The sequence below is a fragment of the Narcine bancroftii genome, chromosome 6 (genome assembly GCF_036971445.1).
Source record: "Narcine bancroftii isolate sNarBan1 chromosome 6, sNarBan1.hap1, whole genome shotgun sequence".
Classification (NCBI taxonomy): domain Eukaryota; kingdom Metazoa; phylum Chordata; class Chondrichthyes; order Torpediniformes; family Narcinidae; genus Narcine; species Narcine bancroftii.
Window position 1 is genome coordinate 62830040 of NC_091474.1, and position 22189 is coordinate 62852228.

The 22189-nt window shown below is 39.8% G+C and overlaps 1 protein-coding gene across 10 annotated transcripts in view; it reads right to left on the reverse strand.

The window, feature by feature from the left end:
- Positions 1-22189, reverse strand: part of LOC138736133 (E3 ubiquitin-protein ligase TRIM9) — a 37824-nt gene that overhangs the window by 11113 nt on the left and 4522 nt on the right. For 2 of the 10 annotated variants that reach the window (XM_069885100.1, XM_069885095.1), the window contains exons 2-7: positions 20004-20099; positions 17839-17961; positions 15973-16083; positions 13002-13155; positions 5149-5294; positions 1529-1667 (exon numbers count right to left, since the gene is read on the reverse strand). In XM_069885100.1, the coding sequence (XP_069741201.1) occupies positions 1529-1667; positions 5149-5294; positions 13002-13155; positions 15973-16083; positions 17839-17961; positions 20004-20099 (769 nt within the window). Of the gene's footprint in view, positions 1-1528; positions 1668-5148; positions 5307-12091; positions 12098-13001; positions 13156-15972; positions 16084-17838; positions 17962-20003; positions 20100-22189 lie in introns of all 10 variants that reach the window. The other 8 variants (XM_069885098.1, XM_069885094.1, XM_069885103.1 and 5 more) reach the window with 6 other exon arrangements.

Sequence of the window (22189 nt, forward strand, 5' to 3'; positions counted from 1 at the left end):
ACCCTGGCATCTGGGAGGCCACATGCCATCCAGGAGTCTTGATCTTGTTCACAGAACCTCACATCTATACCCCAAACCTTTGAATCCACAATCACTATAGGTCTCCTCTTCTCCCCGCTTCTCTTCTTAGCCAAAGGATCAGACTCTGTGCTAGAGACATGACTGCTATGACTTGCCTCCAGTAGATCACCCCCCCCCCTCCCCTCCACCAACAGTATAGAAAAAGGTATACTTACAGTTCAGGGGAACAGCCACAGGGCTGGTCTGCACTAAGTACCTATTCCACTTCCCTCTCTTAACAGTCACCCAGTTACCTGCCTCTTGCTTTTTGGGTGTGACTGTCTCCCTTAGGCTGTGGTCTATCACTCTCTCTGCCTCCTGAATGATCTGCAGTTCCTCCAGCTCCTGTTCCTAACTGTCTGTAAGGAGCTGTAGCTGGATGCACCTCTTGCAGGTGTAGTTATCAGGGAAAATTGTGTTCTCCCACATCCTGAAATTGAAGCATTCCACTGCCCTAGTTGCCATCTCCACTACCTACTCTTTGTTTCCATGCAAAGATCTTACCTGCACATCCTCAGCCTCTGTTCATTAAGGCCTCTCGAGCCAAAACCTCTAAATCCCCAATCCGACACTTGGCCTCTCTCACACTGGCCACACCACACTGGGTGCTCCACTGGATCTTCCCTTCTTTTTATTGGCTACAACTAATTGGTCTTGGAGAGATTTAAATGAACACCTATCTCTGCTTTTAAACCACTTTAAATCACTTCTCATCTCGTTCACAGCCCTGTTCTCACATACCTGCCAATATTTAAATGAGCACCTAGCTCTCTGCTGTTTTTAAACCACTTTGAAACTGCTCTTCTTCTCACAGTCCTTACTATGTTCCTTTGGTTCTTTATTGGTTGACTACACTCTGATCATTTACTTTTTTTCCTGACTAAACCTGAAGACTGTGCATCAGAATGAAGCATGTACAAGTGTGGAATGTGTACATGAATGTTGCAAAAGATTATGTACATTTGCCACTGTATTGAGCAAAGCCATAGAAATTTATTTATTAAAAAATGGGCACTTTACAGGATGATACCAATTAAGTCAATACCAATGATCCATAGGGAATACCATGGGAGATAGAAAAAAAATGTAACTATAATGTAACCAAGCAGAGAGATATTGGGCAAAACTGTCCCCCTTCAATGTTTTTGGTTCCACTTGAGATTCATTTTTGAGAATTTCAATTTAATAGCAAATGTAGGTCTTGTTTGGATACATTTTCACCTTTTGCTTTGTTAAATTTTCTTGAATAATACTGATGTCTACTTCAAATGTACGAATTGAATAATTATCGTGAGAATCAATAGCAAAAATCAAGGTTTGGCTAACTTCAAAACCAGTAGTAGAATACTAGTGAAGATTAAAATAATTCTGAGATAATATCATTTCTGAGTGTAACTGTGAATGCAATTCTATAAGCAGAAAAAAGTATTAACTTTGTATTATTAAGTTGGAATTGTTCACTCCTCACCCTCAGATGTCTGTAACACAACTGTTTTACTGTAAGGTCCAACACCAGCTGAATTAAAGGCTTTTACTCTTGCATTGTATGCACTGTTGAATTGAAGCCCATCCACTGTACACACAGTTTCTTTGCCAACGTACACCTCCTGAAAGTCCAAGTGTACTAGAAGTTATAATTTGAACGCACGGTCACACATACAAAGCTTGTTTGTTGCATTATTCACCAAGTAGTACAAAACATCAACTGTCAGCATATGCCAGTAAATCACTTTGTAATATTGGAATCCAAAAGCTTAAAAAGTATTCAAGTAACAATCCTGCTTACAGTTGTAAAATGAGCCACAACCCATTTCTGTTCAGAACTTGATTGTTGTAAATTAAAATTACAAATTTCTGCTCTTTTTCTAATGTATTCAAATACAAGTAAATGTAATAAATGATTATATTTATTTCAATCAGAAACAAATAATTTTAATTAATTCCACAATTCCATCTGGATTTCTGTTTTGCAGTGACTCAAATTGTTCTCATGATAGGTGTAGTTTAGAAATCGGTTTGGACGTTTAGTTGTTCCCAATTTCAAGCCACAATCCTGATACCCACTTGAAATTTGATCCCCAGGTTTCATTTTAATAGTAAAACACAAAAATCTGTAGACATCAGTTCTGTATTTTACTTTTGCTATATAAAGGACACTGCTTGACCTGCTGAGTTTCTCCAGCTTTGTGCATTTTAATAGTGATGAACTGCCTGCATCAGAAACAGGGATTGAATTCTGGATTGTTGTGTACTGGCAGCAACATAGGCATATCTAGGGTACGGCAGGTGGGGCACAGAACTGAGGCACCACTTTCGGTGGGGGGGGGGGGGGGGTCACTGTCCTCACCTTGCCCACTCAATATCGGAGTTCCTAGTCCAATAATGAATCTCCATTCCAGGGATTCAGTGCTGCACTGCCAGGACTCACTTGAGTGTCCCTGAGCACCGCTCCAGGCCAGCATCTCATCAGGCTGCTTCAAGGCCGATTCAGCACCTCGCTCGATGCGGGATGATGGGATAAATGGCAGTCTTCCTTACCCATAATCCCCACACAGCTGGAACTGATCTGTGTTTCCCTAGTGCTGGCAGGTCAGTTCCAGCTGAAAGGAGGATATGGATAAAGAAGATAAAGGCAACAATTTTGCCCATTCATATCACATAGAGCAGAGCTGCGGCGAGTGGTAGTGATGCCAATGCATAGGCACTGGATGGCAGAGACGGGCACGTTCTCTGCAGCGGCCGGTTCCCCGCCACTGGAGGCATCGGTGAAGGCCCAGACGTGGCGGCAAAGAAGAAGTGAAGTCCAGGCGGCACAAGGTTTGGCTACACATTGGCTGAGAAAATCATGAAGGAAGTGGCCATGACCAAGCTAAGGAGCCATGAAGAAGATCCTCACGGCCAGCGGCTACAACCTGAAGTGTCACAACTCACGGATCAACCGTGCCGTGCACAGCTTGGTAAGCCGAGGCTTGCTGGTGCAGACATCCGGCTGCTGCACTTCAGGCTCGGTCAGGTTCAGCAGCCGCCCGGATGAGCCGGCCACCCACCAGATGGTGTGCTGGAGGCCAGGCAGCCAGCAGGGCTGTCACAACCCACCACAGCCACGTGCAGACAGCCCCAACGACATCCCTGCAGCCTGCACATTGTCGCTCAGTTTGCTTTCTCCTCTGACCAGCTATGAGGATTGTTGCAGAGGGAGCTGCTGAGAGATGGAAGCCGGCCAGCTTTGAAAACATTTTTGGGGCGCGATGGGGGTGGCTGCTGTCTATGCAGGTCAGTGGACGAGGAAGGGGGGGGTCAAGGTGACAGGTTGTTGATCAGATTGTTTGGTGGGGGGGGGAATAAATGGGCCCACCAAAGAGAATCAGTTCCAGGCAAGCAGAGTAGTTGTGAAGGCCGGCCTCTTGCCCTGTGTCCCGCTCCCCAACAAACTTCTGACAGACTTCCATCGCCGAAATGTAGGGTCCCAGTGATCAGGAAGAGGGAAGGGATAAAAATACATTGGCGTCTCGCAACCTGTATCCGCAACCTTTGTGTGTGGTGGTGGTGGTGAGGGGCACTTAAAATGGAAACTATGATGGGTAGCAGTGGCACAGTTGGTGTGGTGGTGGTTTTATGAGCAGCTTTTTTTTTAAAAAACCTTGGGGGGAGGAGTCATCGATGTCAGCGATGTCACTTTACCTAGATATGCCACTGGGCAGCACACATCCTCTGCAGAAGAAACCTTGTGATGGGGAGGGAAGAATACCCTGTCACACTGGAGGGGGCAGCTCAAGTCACTGCTCTTAGGGACAGAATAAACCAAAAGAAGTTTCCTTTCCATATGACCCCAAGTGCTGGTCAGGAAAAAGGCTCATTAGTTGGAAAGTCTTAAAACAGGAAAAACTTAATGTTTAAATATTTAAATTGATTCAGTGGTGTTTCAGATGGCCATCTAGAAGCAACAAAGATCAATAGAAGGGCATTCTTCTGTCATAGATCAACAATAAAACCTCTCACTATAAGGCTTTCTCTTATTGTGTTTACAGCACAGAAATAAAATAATACCAGTTTATTTCCCAGTACTAAAATTCAGTCCAGATCAATGAAGTATTCTCCAGAAGTCATGTGACTATTTTTTCTCTACATCAGAGAGTTCTCATTACAAAATGAAAATAGACAAATAAATACTTACATGTTAAATTAAACACAACCTCATCTTTGGAAAACTCAAATCAAAATGGACATCAATTGGATTTACTGTGAGTCAGAGTTGAAGAGCACAGAAACAGACCCTTTTGTCCAACTTGTCCATGGCAGCACAGTTGGCGAAGTGGTTAGCCCAATGCTATTACAGCCCCACCGATCAGGACCAGGATTTGAATCTGGTGCTGTCCGTAAGGAGTTTGTACATTCTTCCTGTGTCTGCATGGGTTTTCTCCGGGGGTTCTGGTTTCCTCCCACGATTTGAAATATACTGGGCGTGTAGGTTAATTGGGCAGCTAAGTTGTCCAACAGAGGTGTCGAGAAGAAGCATGCGAGACAACCCTACAGGATGATGACTGTGTCAACGGACCAGCCGGCGGTTCACCAGCTAAAGGATCCAGACAGGCTGCGGGCTGGAGAATGGCTCCTGGGAGCCAGGTATTGGAACCAAGATTCGATAGGATGCTGAGGGCAAGGTGGACTCCCAAAGGGCTTCCTGATTTTATTGGCAGTTTGCACCTGGAGCTCAGGTTGCCAACGGATAGAACAGGGCCTGTGCTGCCTCAGAGGCTGCAGGAACGCTGGAGGAGAATCCACGGACAGTTCAGTGAAACCGGATTTTAGCTTTCTCTCAAGACATACACATGGAGGACGACCATTTACGAGGAAAATTACCCAATACACTGGAGCCACAGAATTAGGCTTCAACAGGAAACCAGTTCTTTCAGGAGCAAATGGGGGAAATTGAGAAAGCAATGAACATATATTTTGCAGTTTATTATCAGTCATCTTAATAAAAGGATTACTTCGCTAACTCAAAAAATGTAACAAATTCAAAATGTAATGCAGAAATTATTTTAATCTACAAGTATATCTTGACAACATGAAGAGTGAATTTCTTACTTGAAACTGTCCACCATTTCCATCATCAAGTTCGAGGATGTAACCTTCAATTTGAGTCTGGTTGAGTGGAGGTGCCTTCCATGCAAGTGTGGCGTTATTGTTGTGGGTACAACATTTCTCCAGTTGTAGAATTGGCACAGGCGGCACTGCAGAAGGAACTAAATACATCTCAGTCTAACTCTGTCTTTGCACAAAAGGACTAACCTTCCTAGAATAAAACACAAAAGTCTGCAAACGCAGTGATTGAAGTAAAAACACAATGCTGGAGAAACTCAGCAGGTCAAGAAGTGTACTTATGTAGCAAAGATAAAGATACATAACCATAATTTTGGCTTGGCCTTTCATCAAGGAATACCTTTACTATTTAAAACAAGCCATTTAGGCAAAATATGATTTGAAATGATATTTAGTGTTCAAAAGAAGTTGTGTTTGGCTTAACTCATCAATTAAGCAAGTCAATGTTCTTTTGAACAATAATATCCTACTGTCTTACACAATCACTCGGCTACTTTTATTTCCAAAATATAAATAATTGTGGTAAGAATAATCCCAGCCCAGGATATCACTGCAGGAATTCTGCAAGGTAATGACCAAGTCCCATCCATCTTCAGTTGCTTTAATTGACTTCCTTCTGTGGGAACGTTTGCTGATAATTGTTGAATGTTCAGTTTAATCCCTAACTCCTCTGCCTATGCCCTCGTGCAGCAAAACCAAGTCCACATTCTGACAAGTACCAAATAGTATTTGCACCAGAGATCCAGGTGATGACCACTTCAACAAGACGGAGTCTGACTGCCAACCCTTGACATTCAATGGTATTTCAAATTCAACACTACTTGGGGTGGGGGGTGGGGGTCGGGTCACCATGAATAAGAATTTCAACTGGACCAGCCACAAAAATACCATGGCTATAACATCAGGCCAGAATCCAAGTATCCTGCAATGAGTGACTCACCTCCTGAGTAACACCCTGAGGCCTTGCCAGCATCTTTAAGACACAAGTTAGGAGTGTGATGGAATACTCTCCACTTGAAGGGTTGGACACAACTCTCAACAAGCTCAAAATTTAAAAACAAAGCAGCCCACACAATTGGCACCCCATCATCCACGCCAAACATTCTTCCATTCTAACATTAGTTCAGTGACTGCAGAATGTTCCACATACAAAATACAGTGTTGTCAAAGTTTCTCCAACAGTACATTGAAAACCCCAAGATTTTTACCACCATAAAGGATAAGTGCAGCAGATGTCTGGGAACACTTCTGCCTACAGGCTCCTCCAAATTCCAAATCATCCTAACTCTGAAATAAGTAATCATTTCTTCATCATTGATGGGTCTAAATCCTGGCACTCCAGACTGCAGCAGTTCAAAGTGGGTTCACCTCAAAGGCAATTAGGGATGGGCAATAAAATTGTGGCTTTGCCAATGGTGACCAGATATCAAAAATTAACAAACTATTATGTGCTCCCAGTTCATTTTCATTTGTGTGGGATTGTCACTTTAAGAGAACAGATTTAACAAAACCCTGCAGGTTTTGGAGTGACTGTGAACTGACAGCAGGTTGGAGATAGCTTGTTTCTAAATTGGATAAATCCAGGTGCAGAGGCCATATTCAAGACTGAGTACATAGTTTTGCTCGGGGCCATTTTAAGGAGAGCACAGGAGCATGGAGCTCTTGGAAGAAATACTGTGCTGGATTGGCTTCATGTGGTTATAGGCAACCTGTCTGATTTCCTCCTGTTATAGGGGAATGTGTGGGGCCATTTTGAGGAGTTAGTACTTGGAGATGCATCCTTTGAAGGGATACTGTGCTAACTGTGGTCTCATGTGTGGTTATGGACAAACTGACTGCTTTCTCCAGATGATAAACAATACTATTCTGTGACCGAAAGGTGAAGGTCACTGTGTTCGGCTGACCCACAGAAAGGGTTCTGAAAGCAAAAGAAATACTGTGTTTGGATGGTGACCAGTGGAAGGGTCACTTGAGTTCAGCTGACCCACAAAAAGGGTTTTGGAAACTATGTGAGCATCATTTGCTTTGTATCCCCTACGCCAAAGAGGGGAATTTTGGTTGTCACTTGCCTAAAAAGGACATTTCACTGGAACACCTTGACAAAGGGTTCGTGAGTTTATAATAATCTGTCACCCCCTCTCTCTCACCCACTTCATGAACTGCTAATTTCGTCTAAAGCCTGTGTGTCGCATCCATCTAAGGCCTGTGTCTCGCATCAATTTCAAGCCTACGTGTCAACACTGAATTTCCATAACTGAACTTTGAACTGCCTTTGGAGAATTGGCCCTTGTCTGTAGTGGCTTGGGGTATTCCCCACACACACACACACGCCCACACGCCCACCCACCCACCCACACACCAGTATATTCGCACGTAGTTGGACATTAAGTTAGATAAGTTTAGATAAGTGTAAATAAGTTAGATAAGGTTATATCATTGTTAATTAATTATTAAAAATATTATTTTAAATCCAACACCGTCTGGGCTAATTTCCATTGTTACTATCTGGTATGTAACAAAATAAAATAACGTGAATGAATTAAAGCATAAATAAAGGGCAGTACAGTTGGCATAGCAGTTAGTGCAACGCCTTTACAACACTAGCGATCGGGAGCTAGGTTCGAATCCCGCGCTGTTTGTAAGGAGTTTGAACATTCTCCTCGTGTCTGTGTGGGTTTTCCCCAGGGGCTCCGGTTTCCTTCCACTGTGTGAAAGGTACCAGAAGTGTACATTAATTGGGTGTAAATCGGGTGGCACAGACATGTGGGTCAAAATGGCCTGTAACCATGCTGTATGCCTAAATTTTTAAAAAAATCTAATTTAAATTTTTAAAAATTAATTGGATAATGATCATGAGTTTATTGTCATATAGATTGTACAATGTACAGTAAAATTCCTACTTTCTACAGCTGAGCAGGTACTTTGTAAAAAAAAATACAGAAACACTAATGTATATTTGCCTATTTGAAATTAAAAAAGACAATAAAATATAATACAATAAATAAAAATAATCTGAAAAATATTGGTTTCTGCTAAAAAAAACAATGATAATTCAATAAAAATGAACTCATCATTCTGCAATGACTGTACAGTTCAGTGCCTTTCAACACAGTAGATTGAACAATATTTGAAAGACATGGGGGACAGTTGGTGGGGAAGGTCAAGGACAGTTCATTTTCTTTCAGATCTGAGAGACGTTCAAGGAATCCAGTGTCATGATTTACCATTCATTATGTGAGAAAGGAGATTTTAATAAAATGCAAGAAAAAATAACGGGATACATGACCTATTCATTTCTTAACTGCAGTTCTCAAAAGATTAATGCACAGATATTTTTTTCCTCTTCTTATAGTAATGTGGATTCTAAACAGGTACACAAAACACCTCCAAAAATACATCACACTCTCCATATGCTGAATTAAAGTGTTAGGATTGATCATATGCTCAGGTCCTTGAGAAATTTAATTTAGTCAAACAGCACAGTAACAGGCCATTTTGGCCCATGAGATCGATCTCCCCTATTGACCTACACCCCCAGAACATTTCAAACAGTGGGAGGAAACTGGAGCCCCTGGGGAAAACCCATGCAGACACAGGGAGAATGTACCAACTCCTTACAGACAGCGTGGGACTTTAACCCTGGCCCTGATTGCTGGGGCTGTAAAGGTGTTGTGCTAACCGCCATGCCAACAATTTTATTTAACAACCTCTTACAAATTAACTCAGGATAGCACTCAAATGATTAAACACATGCTTTTTTTGCTCATTGGGTTATATTTATGTTCAAAATTAGGTAGTTGGCAATCAGAAATGTTGTGGACTCTGAGGACCAGCTTTGGTTGCAAATCAGATCACGGAGTTTGTTCTCCAGAATAGATTTGTTTCAGATCTATTGAGGATAAAGCTTAGCCAAAGAATCCCAAAAGAGACCATGTTTTCTTTCCTCCAAGATATTCTGTCAAGTGTTGAATGTTTATCTTAAATGGAGAAACTTCAATATTCAATTTATCATGATAATAAGACAATTAAGTTCTGAAACTTCTTAGGAACTAAATGTTCTCTGATTGCATTTATTTCCCCATCAGTAAATATTCCTTTAGTCAGAAGAAAAACACCAGACATTATATCATTCCACAAGAAGGGTCTGAGTTCAGATCCTAGCACACAGAGAATTCTAAAATGTTCACAGTTAGAGCTTCCAGCAGTTCTGGGAACAAAGGATAATATATGTATGGTTGATCTCAGTGTTCAGAAAGACATTTATGGCTCAGAATTGTAGTCCTTCTGCCCCATTAATTCCTTGAACTTATAAAAGTATTTAGCCAGCGCGGGAAGCAAAGTGGTTAGCGCAATGGTGTTGCAGCACCAGAGATCGGGACCAGAATTTGAAACCTGCACTGTCTAAAAGGTGTTTGTATGTTCTCACCGTGCCTGTGTGGGTTTTCCCCAGGGGCTCTGGTTTCCACCCACTGTTCAAAAATGTACCGGGGGTTGAGGTCAATTGGGTGTAATTGGATGGCACGGGTTCATGAGCCAAAAGATTCTGTTACTATGCTGTATGTCTAAATTTTAATTTAAATTAAAAGAAAAATCTCCTTTCTCTTTAATAGCCCAATGATTAGTCACTAAAACTTCCAGAATCCTCAAGGGAAGAGAATTCCAGGGATTTGCCACCCTCTATGCAAAGAATTTTAAACACCGCCTCCTAATCTTGTAACGATTTCCTCCAAATGAGATTCTATCTCAAGTGGAAACACATCAACATCTACCCTGATATTTCATCCAAGAATCAAGTTTCTACAAGATCTTTCTTTTTTCTTCTAAAGTCCAAAAATTTAACTGCCCATGATACAATGATTTAATAATTCCAAAAATTAATTTGGCAACTTTTTTTAGATTGCTTCCAATGCCATATATCCTTCCTTAAATATGGGAATGGAGATGGTGTGTAATAGAACCATAGAACAGTACAGCACAGAAACAGGCCCCTTCGGCCTTCTAGTCTGTGCAAAGTCATTTTTCTAACTAGTCCCACTAACCTAAATCCAGTCCATAGCCCTCCACACCCCTCCCATCCATGTACCTGTCCAAATTCTTCTTAAATGTTAAAATTGAGCCCACTTTCAGCACCTCAGCTGGCATATCCTTCCACACTCCAACCACTCTCTGTATGAAGAAGTCCCCATCATGTTCACTCTAAACATTTCCCTTTTCACCCTAAACCCATGTCCTCTGGTTTGTATCTCACCTACCCTCAGTGGAAAAAGCCTGTCTACATTTACTCTGTCTATCCCCCTCATAATTTTAAATACCTCTATCAAATCTCCTCTCATTCTTTTACACTCCAGGGAATAAAATCCTAACCTGTTTAATCTCTCCCTGTAACTCAGTTCCTGAAGTCCGGGCAACATCCTAATAAATCTTCTCTGCATTCTTTCTATCTTATTGATATCTTTCCTGTAGTTAGGTGATCAAAACTGCATACAGCACTCCAAATTTGGCCTCACCAATCTGTCATACAACTTTATCATAAAATCCCAACTCCTGTACTGAATACTTTGATTTATGAAGGCCAATATCCAAAAACTCTCTGTACAACCCTATCCACCTGTGATGCCACTTTCAGGGAATTATGTATCTGTACTCCCAGGACCCTCTGTCATTCCGCACTCTTCAAAGCCCTACCATGTATCGTGTATATCCTTTTTAAGTTTGTCCTTCTAAAATGCAAGACCTCACACTTGTCTGCATTAAATTCCATCTCCAATTTTTCAGCCCATTTTACCAGCTGGTCCAGATTCCTCTGCAAGCTTTGAACATCTTCTTCGCTGTCTACAACACCTCCAATCTTAGTGTCATCTTCAAACTTGCTGATCAATTTCACCATATTGTCATCCAGATCATTGATGTAGATGACAAACAACAATGTTTCCAGTACCAATCCCAGAGGCACATCACTAGTCGCAGCCTCCAGTCTGAGAAGGAATCATCTACCACCACTCTCTGGCTTCTCCAGTCCAGCAATTGTCCAATCCAGTTCACTACCTCACCATGGATACCTAGCATTTGAACCTTCCTGACTAACCTCCCAAGTGAGACCTCGTCAAAGGCCTTATTAAAGTCCATGTAGACAACATCCACAGCCTTTCCTTCATTAACTTTCCTGGTAACCTCCTCAAAAAAACTCTCTAAGATTGGTTAAATATGACCGACCATGCACAAAGCCATGTTGATTATCCCTAATCAGCCCATGGCTATCCAAATAATTGTACATCCAATCTCTTAGAGCATCTTCAAATAATTTACCTACTACTGACATCAGGTTCACCGGCCTATAATTTCCAGGGTTACATTTGGAACCTTATTTAAACAACTGAATAATGTGACCTACCCTCTAATCCTCTGGCACCACACCCAAAGCTAAGAATATTTAAAGTGTTTCTGCCAGAGCCTCTGCAATTTCTACTCTAGCCTCCCTCAGGGACCAAGGGAATACCTTGACAGGCCCTGGGGATTTATCCACCTTGATTTGCTTTAAGACAACAAGCACCTCTTCCTCTTTAATCTGTATTGGTTCTTTGACATCACTGCTTTCTTTCCTATACTCCCACGACTCTATGCCCTTTTCCTGAGTGAGTACGGATGAAAAAAAAACATTTAAGACCTCCCATCTCATTTGGCTCCATACAAGGCCAACCACTCTGATCTTCAAGGGGACCAATTTTGATGTTTACTATACTTCTGCTCTTAAAGTACCTGAAGAAACCCTTAGGATTTTCCTTCACATTGTCTGCCAAAGCAACCTCATATCTTATTTTAGCCTCCTGATTTATTTCTTGAGGTTTTTCTTGCATTTTTTAATACTCCTCAAGTACCTCATTTGCTGTGTTGTCTATACCGGCTGTATAGACAATGTAGCAAACTACACCTCTCTCTTCCTCTGAACCAGATCACCAATATACATCAAAAACCAAGGAACTTTGCTTACCTTGCCTTTGATCCTGACAGGAACATATCAAACTCTCAAAATTTCATCTTCAAAGGTCTTCCACTTACCTAGCACATCCTTGCCTAAAAATAACTTCTCCCAAACCATGCATTCTAGATCCTTTCTCATTGCTCCAATTTAGAATCTCGACCCAAGGCCCAGACCTATCCTTCTCCATAATTAACTTGAAACTAATGGCATTACTCAGACCATACTCCAAGTATAGTCTCACCAGCACCCCATACAATTGAAACAATTTTTCCCTTTTTCTAAATTCCAATCTACTTGCAAGAAAGGCCAATGTGCTATGGGCCTACCTGCCTGCTAACATTTTTAACAAGAACACCCACATCCCTCTGTGCTTTGCTCACCAGTATCTTTCTCTGTTTATAGTATGCCTTTAGATTCCTCTTACCAAGGCAAAATTCACCCAATCCCTCATTAAACTCCATTCACCAAGCTTTCACCTACTCACTAAAACCATCCATTTTCAGTTGCTGAGTCCTATCATCTTCATCACAATATGCCCTTCCACCTTAACTTACATTTTTCCCCTCCTCCATGTCATCAATATAAATCATAAATGATTAGAAGCCAAGAACTGATCCTGTGGCATTCCATGGCTTGCAACTTGAAAAAAACTCTCTGTCTTCCTTGATAGTAAACCTTCAGTCCATGTAGCAAACTTCCCCTAATACCATGCGGGGAAGCTGTTGTAAACTGATACACAAACTATGGTATGATACAAAATTTTCAGCAATTACTTTTGAATAAGAAAAGTCAAAATGTACCTTTTTGCTAAAGTTAATCTAGTATACTACTGCATCATTGCTTATACTTTGTTACTTACTTTTCATCTGAATAAAGTCCAACTGGTGAATTGACTGCAATAATGGGCTATTGTCGAGCGTCAGATCAAATTCTGGATTTATTTTGGGTTCTAAAGCTCCTTTAACCCATTGCTCTTGAGACACTTGAACTCGTTTTATTAATGCATCAGAAATCTAGAAGCAAACATTTTGTTTATTGCATTTCAACTTTAATAGTCAACCTTTTTGATTAAAAGTTGTTTCAGAAAAATGCTCATAGTTCAGGATGGTATAATTTAGATTTCAACAGAAGAACAATTCAATTCTAAGCATTAAATCTCCAATTCACTTTGGTTAACTGTAACCATGCGCAACTCTGTGAAATCTCTTACACCTCTTCTTTCTTTTTCAATTATATCAACCATAAATTTCTTCTCCTCTTGTAAAACCAAAAGAAAAAAGAGAAAAAAAATTTAATTTTTATTGCAAAATACCCTCTAACTAATCTAAAAAATATATTAAAAGAAAGAGGGACTGGGCCATCCATTCTGAGAGTAAAGTAGGAAACAAAGGGTTTCCTGGTTAAAACCAAATTTACCATAAGGAACTAGGGGAGAATCCAGTATAGAATTATTATTCTTACACTATATGGAAATTTGAATAAACTGTCGGCAGACTTCTTCAAATTTAAAAGGTTTTCTCCAAACTGAAACATGAGATGACAACAGAGAACCATTGAAGTAGAGTAGGTGGGTTTAGATTCTTCCATTTAAGTAATGTGGCTTTTCTAGCCAATAACGTTGAAAAGACAATTATTCGGTGTGCAGAGTCAGGCATATGACCAGTCTCCACTTATATGATTCCAAAAATAGCTGTTAATATTATCCTAGAATTTTTATTAGGGTTTGAAAGACACCTTTCCAGAAATTATCTAGCTTTGAACATGACCAGAACATACAATTTAAGTGGCTAACTTTGCACCTATCACAGGTAGGGTTTACATTGGGAAAAAATACAGGCCAACTTATCTTTAGACATATGTGCCCGATGTACCACCTGAATTGAATCAAGGAATGATGAGTATTGTTATGAGTTCAGTGAACCCCATATACCTACAGCAAAAGAAATACTCCAAAGCAATGGTCCCTTAAACAAAATTAGTTTAATTCTGAGTATAGAACAAGATCAACCCTCAATTTATCAACACTAAATTATTTACACAATCCCTCCACTGCACCCCTCCCCCCAACCTAATCTAAGCATAATGTGTTTTCAAGAAAGTCCTTTTTACTGGTCAATCTTTCACTATCCACATTTCCAAGGCTACAGTTTTGAGTAATCTTCAATCCTGTGCACAGAATCAAACAATCATTACATTCAAACTTCAGTGCTTTACTTAGAATGACCAGGCAGGAAAGTTGTGGAGGGAATGTACAATGTATAATTGGATACTTGAGACTGATATCCGATGCTTTTATAAGCATATATTTAATTAACCCATTGCGTCACAACACAAATTGATGAAGTCTTTACTAGTTGAAAAATAGGATTCCATTTATCATCCAAAAGCAATTCTTGGAATTAATCATCGGATATCAGTCTCAAGTATCCAATTATACATTGTAGCTATTAACCCTTTTTGAAGTGGATACATTTGAAAAAGGGTGTCTATCATATTAGCTGGGTATGCAGAAAGATAGTTTGGAAGTAAAGTACGCAGAAAGTCCCCAATTTGCAAATACCTAAAAGCTGTGCATTGCTCAAATCATATTTGTCTGCTAATTGATTGAAAGACATTAAGCGGCCTCCTGCAAATAGGTCTGAAAAGGTTATTACTCCTTTAGTTTTCCATTTTGAAAATGTCTGATCAATCAATTATGCTTTAAAAAAAATTAAGATGGCTTTTTCTAGATAAAACAAAATTATTAAACTCAAAAAATTTACGAAACTGGAACATCGTATGCTTAAGAACTGGGTTAAGATCTTGTCTATTTTGGATAACACTAAGGTTAGAAGAGCTCCCAGCAATGAGGCAAACGAGTATTCCCCCTAACTGAATTCCTCTCCAAATCTACTCATAAAGGACATTCATGTACGTCTGAATAATAAAAGCAAAAGGTAATATTGTAGCGTCCGTGTAGCGGGTGACACTCACAAGGCTAAATTTAAACCTGCCAGTCCCGTGGATCCCACGTTGTCCCGTAGAGCCCGGGTCATGCAGTATATAAAAGAAGCCTGTAAACTCTGAATAAATCAGTCTTCAGTTGACTAGTCTGGCATGTGTTTATTTGTATTACTTCAGTAGCTCTACCGTAGTAGCCACTACAATATATTGGATATTAATAGCCCAATAATAAAACCTAAAATTAGGGAGAGCCATTCCTCCGTATTTCTTTTGTTTCTGCAATGAAGGTTTGCTATTACACCTCTCTAAAAAAAAAATACTGTTAAGTCAATTTTCTCCTGTCTTTCCATTTGAAAAGTCCTTCACCCTGATAGAAGTACAGTAAATCTCAAAAAAAATGCTGGAAATTCACAGCAGATAAAGCAACGCATGTGGAGAGAATAACTGGGTAATTACCTTGTTCTTATGGAAGATCATTGATTCAAACATTACTGTATTTTTTTTATATATGCGTAATTTACAAACCAGGTACCTCACGGAACTGCCAATTTATAATGGTCATGGGAATATAATAGAGGCATTGAATGAACGCGCACAATTTATAGCATGAGTCAAAAGTCAAACTGGCAATTTATAGTGGGCATGGGAATATAATAGCAACATTGAAAGAATGCGCACAATTTACAGAGACCATGGGAAAGATGCTCCTGCTATTTATAGTGAGCATGTGAAGTTATAGTGAGGGTGGAAATATACCAAGTAATTGTTTCTCTCTCCATAGATAGCCTCTGAACTTTTTGATTTTATTTCAGATTCCCAACATTTTGCTCATTTGTTGTTAGGGTACATTACCATTATGATGGTTACTTTTAGTGTATGCTTCATACCTGGAGGAATCCACTGGAGTCGTTATCTTTTAACACTTCCAAGCAGTATTCTATGAGACCAGTTGTCTGACGAAGTTTCAGTGTACAGTGACTTATCTGGTCCCGAACAACCTGCAAAGCAGGGAGATCATCTATTTTAACACATTATTGCATGAAAATGAAATGAGAAATCTACACATAATAACTTTTCTTTTAATGATATATAAATGTATTTATTTTTAAAACCAAACTGATATTCAAATACTTAATCTTTAAAACATTGCTTGATATAAAGTATGAACATTTTAGCCGACAACTATATAACTAAGTTAACAATTTGATGTTTAAGACATTTATTCCATCTCCACCAACACCCATTTCTCTTCTTTGTACTGTAGCACCCTCTCTACTTACACCAATCATTCCCTTTTGCCTTTTATCTCCACATTACCACAGACCTTTCCTTCTCTCCCCTTTGCTTTGCATTTTATAACATACTTTATCTCTAAACATTCCCAGTTCTAATGTAAGTTCATCAACCTGAAAGTTAACACTACTTTCCCCTCCACAGATGCTGCCTGTCCTACTGAATATTTCCAGTATGCCATTTAATCCAAATAACATGGACTAAAAAGAAAAAGGACCATAGGATATTGAAATTTTTTTTGTTAAATTTACAGTTAAAGGCCTATGGAAGAAGAATCATTTGCAACTTATAAACTATAACTGGATAAATACTTGAAGTAAAATAATTTGAAAGACAAATGGGAAAAAGCATGAAGTGACTCTAATTTGAAAACTCCAAGAGCCAGCTCAGGTGAGGTTGTTTGAATGCCCTACATATGTGCTGAGTGTGTCTTATGTTACTTGTTGTAATGCCATGACATCACAGATGCTGCTCAGATACTGGGAAACCACCACGTAAAAATTAGGAATCTAAGTGTCTCCCACTATGTTCTTCTCATAAGTTCACCAGATAAAAATAATGAAATTTCTAAATAGTACCATGAAAGAAACTTTACTACCTGGATGACAATATTTCAAGAAGGTGTATTGGGAAGGGTTATGGCTGGCATGCACAGCACTGCCCCCTACTTGTTGGAGGACACACCAGCTGCCAATCAAGGTTTGGTTCCGCCCCACCCATTAGTGTACATCTTGCTGTTGGTCTCATGTAAATTACCTGGACTACACTCTCCAGGCTGACTGTACTTGGCCTTGGGCCATTGGAATTAGATTAACCCTTCTGCTACTGAGCTATTAACCCCAAGTAAATGATGTGGGTTTGTCCCTCCAGCACTATAAAGGTGCCATATGCTCTTGTTCTCCCTCTTTTGCCAGCTTGGGACCACCCTGCTTAACTCCAGGCCAAGAAATCTGGAAGGGTGCTGGAGAAACTGTTGGCAAGATGTGCACTGTTAAAAGGGTTGAGAGTGTTTAATTAGTGTCTCTTGTAACATAGAGCTGTGCCTGCATTGAGTCAAGGGGTGGTGGGACATCATAGTGATTTTTCCCTGATCGTTGTATGTACCAGTTCAGAGAGAGAGAGTGTGTGTGTGTGTGTGTGTGTGTGTGTGTGTGTGTGTGTGTGTGTGTGTGTGTGTGTGTGTGTGTGTGTGTGTGTGTGTGTGTGTGTGTGTGTGTGCATTGCATCAGTTACTATTTCCCACACTTGCCTTCTATAAATACTTCCCCATCAAAAATGTATTCAGAATCCTTGCCTTTGAGACCTACCAAACTGGTTTCCTCACTCACAACAGAAAGTAACTCATCAGTTTACTTCAATGAGCAATAAGGTATGGAGAATTAACACTGGCCTTGCATTGGTGACAACAACTCGTTAACAGAAAGAAAAATATATAAAATTATCTTTTTATATGAACTCACCTTTAATTTAAATTCACGCTCCTTGGTAACTCTAGTAAGTAACTTTGCCTTTTGACGATTTAGTGCATCAACAAGTGCATCACATTGTGCCACAAGGCAAGCTTCAAATTCCACACCATTCTCCTGTAAAAGAGCAATCCAAGCTACCGTGAGGATGAGAAATAACATCAATAAATAACAAATAAATACAGTCTCTTTGGAATTTGTTGCCACATACAGTTGTGGAAGCCGAGTCATTTGGGTGTTTTTAAGGCAGAGATTGATAGGTTCTTGAAAAACCAGAGCATCAAAGGTTATGGGGCTGGGCTGAGTGGGAAAATGGATCAGCTCATGAAAAAATGGCAGGGCAGACTCAATGAGCTTTATTAGTGTTCATTGTATTGTTATTTTTGCAATTATAGACATAAACTTTACATTTTTGGAATTTTCTTAAATCTATTATTTACATTATCTATGCAAGAAATCACATTTAAACAAAGACAATCAAATCTTCCAGAACATCAGTCAATATCCTATGCTGCAATTCAAGGACTATTATAGCCCAAGATAAGATGTATCCTAGGCTTTTAAATAAAAGAACTAAAAGAAAATATCCTCCATTCAGTCTCCAACCTTCTTTGACCTCTGAAGTTGATCAGGTCCAGCAAACTGCTGATGCAATATTGTTGTTTAAAATTGGAGGAAAACTGTCCAAATCACTGCAGACTGATCAGCTCAATTGTTGGAAAAAAATCATAACATCATGGCATATCATCATCTGGAAAATTAATTGGTTAGTGAAATGCCGTTAAAGTGCCAGCAATCAGAACCAGAGTTCGAATCCTATGCTGTCTGTAAGGAGTTTGTACGTTCTCCACTTGTCTGCGTGGGTTTTCCTGTGGGCTCTGTTCAAAACATACTGGGCCTGTAAATTGGGTGTAATTGGGCAGCATGGGCTTGAGGACTGTAAGGACCTGTAACTGTGCTTATGTCTAAATTTAATTTTAAATGTTAAATTTAATCAAGGATAGTCAGGATAGCTTCAATGTGGGAAAGTTGCATCTGACCAAAGTAATTTTACAAATAGATTACAAGCAGGGTTGCTGTGAGAGGTGTATCTGACATAGTACAGGGATTTTAGCAAAACATTTGATGCAGAATGTACTGTGAACAAGGTAAAATATTGGCTCAGTGGAAGTAAATTTAGAATGTTGGATGAGAATTTTAGTGAATGGAGGACTGTTGCAGCAAAGACTGAAGAGCTCAGTGAGGATCCCTTGCTTCCCATGAATACATAGATTTAAATGTAGAGGCCATAATTAAGAACTTGTCAATTATATAAAAATTGGGAGTCTAGATGATTGTGAACAAGACAGTGCAGGAAAATATCAATGGGCCAGTTAAGTGATAAATATAATGTCATCTGGGGAAATATAAGGTAATGAATTTGGAATGAGCAAGCAAGGTAATAAAATACATGAAAAATGAAAAAAAATGGCACTGAAGCAAGGCAACATTTTGCAAGCTGCTCCCAGAATATCTTCTCTTCACACATACTACAACTACAAAGGGGTCTTGCTTTCTTAGCAATGAATGAATTTAGTTAATTAGTAAAACGGTTATAGAAGATTTGTTTCACTCCATGCGGAAAAGATGATGTGGAACTCAATGCCTGAAAAGGGTGGGGGGAGGGGTAGAGGCAGAAATCCTTACAAAAAGTACCCAGTGAGTGTTACAACAGAAGATATACCATTACAGTAAATAACATAATTATATATCTGGAAATATAAAGCTCTAGGATAATACATCTGATACAGAAAGTAAACAAAATTACAAGTGATAATATTTTTAAAATTTGACTAAGAAATCAAACATCAGATATAATGCAGTGAGATAGTAAAAGAATATTCAATACAAGCTTATACAGTATAGAGCCAGGATCATAAATTAGACACCACTGGCAACAGAGTGGAATATACCAATGGAACTTCAAGCCAGTAGAGTGGGACATTCATCTCAATCACTCAAATTCTTAATTTGAAACAATATCTTGCTTTAAAAAAATTGATTCAGTTTCAAACTATGGAAAAGGTGTAAACTGTTCTAACCATTTTTTTTACAACAAAATTGTGTAATTTCACTAAGCAACCATTCATCCAATGCCATAAATCTCAAAACAATCTTACCTGAATGAGTTGCACCATGTTTTTCAAATGAACCAAAAACTCTTTAGCCTCCTTTGCTTTGTCAGAAACTCCATTTAATGATTGAGATAGCTGGGCCTATAGTTAAGAAAAATAAAGACAGGCATTAAACTCCAGTAATGCCCCTGGAATTGGAAAATGGCACATAAGTGAATTTTCTGGTAGCTTGACTCTTACTCTTACAAGCTCTAACTCCTGCATTAAAAATAAACCGTTTAAAAGACTATACTGTACTTACACTGAATAAACTTCACTTACAAGAATATATAAACCTTAAAGCATTTTACTTTATTTTCAGCCATTCTTTGAAAATATTTAACCATCGCTGCACCTACAAGTTGGTCCCCCTAGATAAAGCCGCCCGAAAGATGAACAACAGCATAAAAGATTATTAACACCTGCCTCCTCCCCCCCACCCCCAACACAAAGCTCACAGATAAAGCCTCTGACCAGGGTGACTCTTACTAAGCAGGGATAAAGGAGACACTTAGTTTAAGCAGAGATAAGGAGTTACCCCCAACGGCAAGTGGGATCATCCAGCTCTTCATCTTAGGTGACATTATTTTATTCAAACAGTTGCTATGAGCAAAGCATGACTAAGGCACTGTGCTGGCTGAAAATTTGCTCCCATCTGCACCAAAGGTCACTACATCGAAGGGATTGGACACAGGCTGCGAGATCATTTTATTGAGAATCTTTCTGCTCCTGCAATAATGGGACCCCCCCCCATTCCCCCCTCCCCAAATGAGCAACATATTTTATTCCACACCCCATTCCCACACCAATGTGTCTGTCCTTGGTCTCATGCACTGCCTGACCCGCAAATAGGAGGTAATATTCCATCTGGGCACTCTTCAAGCAGGTGACATTAACATCAACTTATCCAGTTTGCGTTAAGCACCTTGCCCGTCTCTCTCTCTCTCTCTCTCTACTCCCCCCCCCCCATCTGTGGCTCCTTTTCTCCAGTCCCCCACCCACTTCCCTCTCCATTCAGAGAGCTGCCACCCCTTCCCCTACCACTTCTCAGATTTTTTCTCTTCTGCTCCCCCACCCATAACCACCAATGACCTCTTGCCTGTTGATCTGTGCTCCTCCTCTGCCCCTTCTTCTCACCTTTCCTCTCCTTACCTTTTTAATCAGACACCTGCCTGCTTTTTTGCTCATACCTTGACAAAGGGCTCAGGGCCAAAATGTAGGTTACCCTTTGTTCCTCTTGATGTTACATGGCCTGCTAGATATCTCCAGCACTTTTGGACATTGCATAAAAATCACAGTTATCTGCAGTCCTTCCTTTTTATCTCTGTTGAACTAATATGTTCTTTACCCATTCACAGTAATGAGAATTCATTTTTAATCTTAACAAATTGTAGATTTAAACATCAGGTTAATTTGGATGTAAAAGTTATCCCTCTCAATCAGAAGTGAGGAGTTAGAATACACCAACATCACTCTCACCCATCCTTCTCCAAATCAGTTGGTACATACTTGCCATGCAACTTGTACGTCTCTGTAAAAAGGAAGAGTCAACAGGGTTGCTGGATGTTTGGTGGTTGGAGTAGAAATCAAACAAGGAATCATCATCAGCTGGACCAATGGATCCCATTGTACTCTTCGAGGAACAGACTATATTCCTTTTGGATATTATTCCTCTCTGTACAAACTATCAAAAATGAATGATCACTCATCCTATTTTTAATGGAATCTTGACAATAGAGGGCATGGTATTGATATTTGAAGACAATACCAAATTGGGGCTTTGGTTAAATCTTGGAATGAAAGGTAACTTGAATCTTGATTGATTAATTAGATGTAGCAATTGAGCTAAAGAGCAACAGATGAAATTTCAATAATAATTCCAATTTGATACATTTCTCTAACAAAAATGAACATGGTTCATGTACATGACTTTGATACAGTGCCAGCGAATTGGGTTCAAATCCCGCGCTGTCTGCAAGGAGTTTGAATGTTCTCCTCGTGTCTGCGTGGATTTTCCCTGGGTGTGCCGGTTTCCTCCCGCCATTCAAAACGTACCAGGGGCACAGGTTAATGGGGTGTAATTGGGTAGCATAGACTCATGGGCTGAAAGGGCCTGTTACTGTGCTTCATTCTAAATTAAAAATTTTAAATAATCCTCCACACGGATGAGGGTTAGTGCTATGGAAGTGCAG